Raw genomic sequence first — 7,795 nt, forward strand, 5'->3', positions numbered from 1 at the left:
GGGGGCAGGCGGGAGAAGGGCGCTCCGGGTGGTTGGCGGGGACGCGTGGGGGCGCTTTATGAATCCAGACCCGAGCTGTCTGATCGCTTATCCGTTTATCAGAGAGTCGCGCCACGGACCTCAGGGCCCATCCCACGGTGCCCCCTGTGTCTTCTCCAGCAGAGGATCTGACTCCGGCGCGTTTTGTGATTGTTACAGGACAGCGCATCACGACCATCCAGCTGGACGGCGTGCAGTACTTCGTCAGCCGCATGAACCCCTACTCCCCGGAGCTCAACTACTTCCTGGCCTACCAGTACTGCCGCTCGCTCGGCCTGCAGCTCACGTCCTTCGAGTCCAAGGAGAAGTCGGACTCCATCACGCAGTACCTCCGCAACGCAGGTCAGTGCATCGCGCGGTTCAGACATTCGGCGAATATGCTGCTTAGCGCTCAACAACGCCCACCATCACGCTAACCTCACACCGTCTATGCCCCAGGTTACAACCAGTATGACTTCTGGACGTCGGGCAACCGCCTGGGCACGGACATGTTCCTCTGGATGAGCACCGGCCTGCCGTTCAACGCCACCTTCGACCTCATGAACCAGGCCGCCGACGGCGAGGCCGCGCCCCCGGGCCCCCAGGACGCCGTGGTCATGACCAGCGAGCAGCCCGCCCCGCTCCTCAGGCGCCCCGGCTCCGCCCGCCAGAGGTAAAGAAAGGAACCCCGAGTTAATCAGGGCTGCTTTGGTCCAAAGTTTGGTTTCGATCAGCGCGTAACGTTGCCCTCTTTCTCTCTCTCGCACCCGCAGTAAGAGCGGCCCCAGCAGCGGCTGCGTCGCCCTGAAGGCCCCCGACCTCCGCTGGTCCGTGGACGACTGCACCAGCGTCAAGGACTTCATCTGCGAGCAGACGCGCTGCTACTACTACAACTACGGCTCCATCCCCGTGTCCTCCTCACAGGGGTAAGCAGGTGCGCTACGAACACGCTCTACTCCTAACATCATCAACCATATTAACCGTGGTGTACGGCTGTATATAGTGTAAATATCCTGTGCAAAGTGTTCGCCTTCCTTTCGACTCCAACCCAAAAGAAGGAAATGCAGACGTTAAGGGGGTGGGGTGGAGGATGGGGATGGCCGCTGAGAAATTATAGGGAAGCGTCAAGATTTCGCTGACGCGCCGCCGTCCGAGCTAATGGCCAAGCTCGCACGACCTCGTCAGCAGACGTGACGGCGGCTACAATAAAAGAAAATGATTAAAAATGAGACATAAAAAGGCACACGCCTTATTGAGCCCGCGTAATAGCCGAAATTGGACTGGAATCCGTCGCGAACCGTGCGAAAGAGCGGGGCTGGTGGCGCCATGCACGCGGACGGTCCACTGTCGAAAATAGTTATCGTGTGTAAACACTGTAAGGAACAGGCGCGACACACACGCGAGTAGTTTCGCATCTTTCGTTCGTTTCGTTGAAGAGTGGGTTTCGCAATGGTAGTAATGGGCGAACGCGGCCGGGAAGTCACCACCGGTGGGAGCTGACTTTACCTCGTTTCTCGTGAACAACTGCCGCGGTGCTTAGAGCCTTTTGCTCGAGCCTCTCTCAGTCTCGGGCAGAATCGTTTCCCACTCCCAGGAGGGCTTTCGGACAAGGTCAGTGCGTAGATAGCTCCACGAATCCACTCCCGCCGGTGCGAGTAGCCTCGCGCCAGCCTCGCATCCTCCTCGACAAAACAATGAGACTTTTAGTGGTAGAGTCGAGTCACTCCGGGGAATCGCCGGCAGAATCGATTTTCCACACGACTGCAACGCTCCGCCACGCCCTGCCAGCGACGCCATCCGTCCTGGACGCCCAGGTGCATTGCGTTACAAGCGGGTGGTCTCATGAGTCACTCGGAATCAAGTTCATAAGTGCCACTCCTGTTGTATAAGCTCTGAACTCCTGAATGAGATGGTGCCTGGCTTCCTGGAGTAAGTGATTGTCGCGTGGGGTATGTTGCAGGCGAAACAACAGGGACAAGCCCGTGCCCGCCACATCGACAACCACGACCTCGACCACCACGACCACCACCACCCCCGTGCCCACCATCGCGCCCGCGCCCACGACGGAGGCCATCGACCTGCGCCAGGACGATGCCAGCGACGGCAACGAGGTTCCCGCCGAGGAGGCGTCCGCCGACGTGGCCTCCGACGTGGCCTCTGACCCGGCGGCGTCCACCAGCCCACCCGCCATCGCCGAGGAGGTCCCCGAAGAGGCGCAGCCCGACAACAGCGTCCTGGCCGGCACCGAGCCGCCCCCGCAGCCCACGGACCTGCCCGCCGCCCCCGCCCGAGCCAGGGGCAAGTTCCTCGAGCAGCCCGCCGCCCCCGGCATCGGCTGGGGCTGGCCCGCCAACATCAAGCTGGAGATCCCCGTGCCCAGGCGCGTCAGCGGGGTCGCCACTGTGAACTAGACGCCACCGCACGACACCCCACGCCACGCCACGCGCCTCCCATGGAACACCATCACGCCTTGCATTCACGACGACTAGAGTCACTCATACAATCAATCGGACTTCAAGTTCGGAACAGCCCACGAAATTTTGTGTCCTCTTACAGTATTTCAACAACCTCCACTTTAAAAAAAAATCAGATGGAAAGACAGGGGTGAACAACACATTTGAATTGCCTTCTGACTAAGGTCGTGCGAAGACATGTTGGTGTTCCACGTGACGTCACGTCACGCCGCGTCATCCCGTGACGCCGCGTCGCATGTCACGCCACACGGGCAGGTGTTATCTTGTGACATCTTTTCTCATTTTGTTTTACCTGTAGGATGTAAGGAAAGAGTTTTCCTGCCAGCGTATCGTGGTTGGCCCTTAAGACTGACTGCGTTAAATTTTTTTAAGGTTCTTAAGAACCATCTTATTTTTTTTACAACGAAACCCTCCCTCCACCTATCCGTGTACATGGAACCTTACGTAGTTTAATTGTATTGTTTGACTATTGCTCTCTACTTGGAGGGCGGTGTGGTCACCATAACCGAGAGAATATTGATAGACAGAATAGACGCATTTTTGTACGACTTCTTTTTTTAACCATAGTGATGCCTTGAGCTCTGGGCTGCTGTTCTTTGACTGAATTGCTTAATTTAGTTTTCCCCGCCCCTGATGGAGGGAGGGAAAACCAATACCTTGTGATATCCATTGTTTAGGGATTAATTAGATTAATCTTTGTTTAAAATTGTACTACCATATTTAAAGACTACAGAGCTTGACGAGAGGTCAACAGACATAATTAGTCGAAATAACGTTAGTTAAGTGTTTGACTTGAAGAGAATTTTCACCCACATGCCCAATCGATTTTTAAGATTAAGATATTTAAATAAATAAATGACATATCGTCCCCTTTCATTCATTTAAGCGTGACACCTTCCCTTACTCCCTTAGGTTAAAATAAACAAAACAAGGAAAATAAAAAAAGGAACGCAATGTATGGCAGATCAGGGGTTGAAAAACTGGCTAAACTAGCAACGGCTGACTGACACGCACACCATCATCACTACACTGCCGCTCACTCACCAGCCGTTGACGACGCCCTCCACGTTGAGCATAGGCACCACCTTGATGACGTGAGCGGCGCGGAGCGCGCGCCCCAGGGCGGTGGGCGCCAGGAGGGCGTCCAGGGTGCCCTGGATCACGTGGGACGAGTTGCTCTCGCCGGGGTGCACGCGCGCCGTCAGGAAGAGGATGGACCGGCCCTGGATGGGGTTCTGCTTGGTGTCCTTGGCGGTGACGGTGAGCAGCGGCACCTCGTTGCCGTTCAGGGTGCGGCACAGGGGCTCCGCCCGGAACACCACGTCCTCGCCGGCGTTCCGCGACCACCGCAGCACTTGCATCTGAAGTCGCGGAGGGGTTGATTTTTGAAGTTTTCAAGTTTCAAGTCAATACTACAATATTTTCTGATTTGGTCGGAGCCGCCCACTCACCAGCAGCTGCGTGTAGGTGTAGGGGTAGTGGTAGGCGATGTAGCACACGTCCCAGCTGTGGGGGAACTTGATGCTAAACGTGGTGGTGTGGTAGAGGCGCCCGCGCCGCCCGTCCGGCCTCTGGTAGCTGTTGCGGTAGTAGCAGATGTCGGTCCCCATGTGCGTCCACCCGGCCCGGCCCAGGGTAGCCTCTCGGACCTGGGGGAACGTGAGAGGGCGTGGAGGGGATATTATGACGCCCCACAGTTGATTGACCGAACCGAAATCGATTTTTATTGCCGTACGGAGTACACAATAGGCTGCATTCCAAAGTTGAACTGGCTGTTGGCCTTTTCGTTGTTGACGATGTTGAACACGTAAGGAGCCTCGCCCTCCATGTTGCAGACCTCGAAGTAGAACCATTGGTGGTGCTTGGTAGAGTTCACGTCCGAGGAGAGGATTAGGTCGTACTCCCGGTGGCCGATCTGTAACATTTCGATGTTTATTGATGTAGGCGAAACACACGACGATAATGCGGGAATAATGTGTCTGAGAAAGAGAAAAGGAAACTACTCTACGCTACGTACCTGAATTGCCTTCCGTAGGTTTCCGCTTTCAAACCGTGACTCGAACCTTAATCCGTTGGTGGAGGCCTGGCGTGATCCGAGTCTACTTTCGTCGTCATTTTTAAGGATCCTACTATAACAAATAAAAAGAAACGTGAGGATAGTTCTAACGTGAGGCTCGTTGAACGCATGGCCGCCCAGATGGTAGGCAACCCATCCGGCTTGGCGCACCAACCAGCAGGAAACCTGGCAAGAACAGTCGGAGCATATCATCGTGGAGCGAGCGGTACGTACGCCTGTAAAGAAGGCAACCTCTCCGCACATGCGCGCAGCTGTTGCCTAGTTGACAGGCGCAAACACCGCCCGCTCGCACGCCATCAATGTGCTCCAGCCGTCTAAGCCATCTTCCAACGGGAAGGAAGAGTGTCTTGTCTACCTATCCGGGCTGGGCGGCTTGATAGGCACTTCGGCGATCAGTCTGTCCAGGTCGTAGGCCACAATATTCCACAGCTGTCCGGGCTGGAGCACGCGGTCCACGCACTGGAGGAGCTTTGCTCTGGAGGCACACACACACATACGGGAGAGCGTTAGGTCAAAATCGGTTGAGCTGGGCAGGGGGCTAGAAAGACACTCGATCGTCGCCAACCTGCACACGCGGCGGTCCCTGGGGCTGAGGGGCTGCAGCTGGCCGCCGCAGCCGCCGCCCACCATGTCGGGGTAGGCCACCTTGCACGCCTTCACCACGGCCCGCACCCTGGACGCCAGGGCGCAGTAGGCGCGGCGAGGCGGGAGCGTCGCGCACACGCCCTGCAGGACGGCCAGGCCGGAGCTCTCGTCGCCTGCTGCCAGCGGGTTGGGCTTCATCTCTGCGCCCCGCGGCCCGGTGTCCAGCAGCTCGCGGCAAAAGGGGGCGTACCTGAGCAGACACACCGGAGGGTCAGGGGTCAGTCCGCAGACCAGTCCTAGTCCTAGCACGCGCAGCGCAGCCGCCCTCACTGGCACTCACATGACGAGCTCCTGGGAGTCCCTGCGGTGGGGGGAGTCCGGGGCCTCGGCCATGGCGTCCAGGACGTCCTGGACGGAGCCCCGGTGTGATGACCTCCGCGACGACTGGCCCGACGTGTCCTGGCGCACGGCGCCACCCTCCTCGTCGTCCAGCTCCGCCTCGCCGTCGTCATCCTCGTCGTCGTCGGGGTCCTCGGCGTCGTCCACCTCATCGCCGCTGTCGTCGCTGCAGCCGCCGTCGCCGTCAGCTGCGGAGGACAAGGAGGCCGTGAAGCTGGTGTGTGCTTATTGTAAGAGGTCCCGGAGGGAGCAGGCTCACCCCAGTGGTCGCCGGGCGCGTACTGGAAGGTGGCGGGCCCCACCCAGCTCTGCACGGGCAGCCCCTTGCGCTCGCCCAGCTGCTGCAGGATGCCGCACACCCGGGACACCATGGCGTCGTACGCCTTCTCCTCGGGGCACAGCCGGCAAAAGCGTTGCAGCGCCGCGGCCCCGGAGCCCGACACCAGCGCCTTGCGTCCCGCCTCTGTGAAGTTGGACACGATGGTCACCACCAGCTTATCGAGTATTTAGTTCCAAAAATACATTTGAAAGACTGCGGATGCCTGCACACTCACTGGAGCTGACGGCGTACTGCAGGGCCACCAGGGTGCACTGGCAGATCCTCAGGCGCACCCGGCCGCTGAAGCTGTCCCAGCGGCTCATGGGCCGAAGCAACAGCGGCAGCAGCGGCCCGCGGCACAGGCGCGCTAGGAAGGGGCCTGTGGAGGGCGGAGCAGGGGGTGTTCAAGTACATCAGGAGGAGGGGGGGGGGGCTGCCACTAGGGAGTTTGCATCGCACTCACGGGTCCTGCAGAGGTTGGCGATGACGAGCAGGATGAGACGGAGCCTCGGGGACGGCAGCACCCCCGTGCCGCTAAGGAGCTTCTCCAATGTGGGGGCCACGCCGTCGCGCGCCAGCGCCGAGGACACTGAGGCTGCGGAGCAGAACATGAAGGTCTACAGTTGGGTTCGTGAAACTAATCCGGAGAGGCGACAGGCCTGGAGAAGTGATGTGCCTACGGTTCTTGGTGATGACCTGCAGGATGTGCAGCGCGGGCAGCAGCAGGCGGCCGCCGCTGGCCTGCGTGCGGAGCACGACGTGCAGCACCTTGGAGGCGCCGGCCGCGCGCACCTTGGAGGAGAACTTGGGGTCCCTCAGGGCGATGCGGTACAGCAGCCACACCAGGTCCGACACCAGGGTCTCGGCCGCGTGCACCTCCTTGGGGGAGAGCGTGGCCATGACTCGCAGCAGCGAGGACGCCGTCGACGAGTTGCTGCCCATGAGCTGCGACACTGCGGCCACCCGCTGCCCACCTAGGAGTTCAAAAGATAAATTAGAATAAAAAGAAAACAAAAGATTTGTTTCAAACTGTTGCCGGGGAGGGGAGAACTACCGCATCACCTTCCCGGGCAGCAGAGTGAGAATGAGTCCGTGAGGTTAAGGAACCGGAAATCAATCCGCTTCACCCCAGAATCACATCCTGACCCACTTTACTTGACGCCCGCGCGGTGCCCCGCCCGTCGCGTCATGCCACGACGCTCCCCACCCCGGGCACACGCGGGGTTGCGTGCTCTTCAACTTTTGCCCCCGAGTCACAAAAAGGGAGGCAAGAAAAATCACCATGTCCGAGGAGACTTTCTCACCGCCCCCAACTTGTACACGCACGTGATGCCCCACCTTTAGGGCGGCGAGGGAACGGCCACAAACCGCCTGCCGCCTGCGAATATCCGACGATGGTGCTGAGGCGAGGGCTGGGCTGGGGGCGGGGGCTGCAAGACGGGGGTGCGGGAACCTCACACTTCGACCACTATCGGCGGCTATAATTGGTTACGAAAAGTTTTCGTGCCCGAAGCAAAAAGCATGGAAATAGATGTTGCACGCTGGTGTTGGCGTAGGTCGGGGAGCCAACCGGGTCGCGGAGCGGAGGGGGAGGGTTGGAGGGAATCCATCAGTCAAACTGGCAGGGCCTGGCGTCGAATGGGTTGCCTAACCGCCGGGCGGCGGCGGTGAGGCGGGGGCCGTTGGGGCCGACGCCCTGGGCCAGCCGGGCCCCAAAAAGACGCGCGCCCCAGTGACGCAGTCGGAAGACGCGCGAACAAGGCAGAACAAGGAAACCGAGTGAGGGGGGGGGGGGAGGCACTCGCGTTGATTAACACGGAATAGACGCCAGCACGCGGGGGTGTAGCCGCCGCCGTTGGGGTGCAGTGGGCGGTAAATGTCGCGGTCGTGTGTGTGGGCGCGTGTCGAGGAGCATCGCGCACC

The 7,795-nt window shown here is 59.4% G+C and overlaps 2 protein-coding genes across 5 annotated transcripts in view; one reads left to right on the forward strand and one right to left on the reverse strand.

The window, feature by feature from the left end:
- The window catches only part of LOC113203632 (melanoma-associated antigen E1), a 27,970-nt gene extending 24,598 nt beyond the window's left edge, over positions 1–3,372 (forward strand). Inside the window, exons 2-5 of one of the 2 annotated variants that reach the window (XM_026418411.2) lie at positions 199–381; positions 478–691; positions 792–944; positions 1,979–3,372. In XM_026418411.2, coding sequence (XP_026274196.1) covers positions 199–381; positions 478–691; positions 792–944; positions 1,979–2,429 — 1,001 coding nt within the window. In that variant the 3' untranslated portion in view covers positions 2,430–3,372. Of the gene's footprint in view, positions 1–198; positions 382–477; positions 692–791; positions 953–1,978 lie in introns of both variants that reach the window. The other variant, XM_026418412.2, reaches the window with a different exon arrangement.
- LOC113203630 (cytosolic carboxypeptidase 1-like) overlaps positions 1–7,795 on the reverse strand; it is a 53,304-nt gene that overhangs the window by 34,987 nt on the left and 10,522 nt on the right. For 2 of the 3 annotated variants that reach the window (XM_026418406.2, XM_052267520.1), the window contains exons 3-13: positions 6,553–6,846; positions 6,336–6,467; positions 6,108–6,251; positions 5,813–6,016; positions 5,495–5,741; positions 5,135–5,404; positions 4,925–5,044; positions 4,510–4,621; positions 4,228–4,407; positions 3,944–4,141; positions 3,537–3,853 (exon numbers count right to left, since the gene is read on the reverse strand). In XM_026418406.2, coding sequence (XP_026274191.1) covers positions 3,537–3,853; positions 3,944–4,141; positions 4,228–4,407; positions 4,510–4,621; positions 4,925–5,044; positions 5,135–5,404; positions 5,495–5,741; positions 5,813–6,016; positions 6,108–6,251; positions 6,336–6,467; positions 6,553–6,846 — 2,218 coding nt within the window. The remainder of the gene's footprint in view (positions 1–3,536; positions 3,854–3,943; positions 4,142–4,227; positions 4,408–4,509; positions 4,622–4,924; positions 5,045–5,134; positions 5,405–5,494; positions 5,742–5,812; positions 6,017–6,107; positions 6,252–6,335; positions 6,468–6,552; positions 6,847–7,795) is intronic. The other variant, XM_052267516.1, reaches the window with a different exon arrangement.

Source organism: Frankliniella occidentalis, unplaced genomic scaffold, assembly GCF_000697945.3.
Source record: "Frankliniella occidentalis isolate FOCC.00 unplaced genomic scaffold, Focc_3.1 Scaffold4, whole genome shotgun sequence".
NCBI lineage: Eukaryota > Metazoa > Arthropoda > Insecta > Thysanoptera > Thripidae > Frankliniella > Frankliniella occidentalis.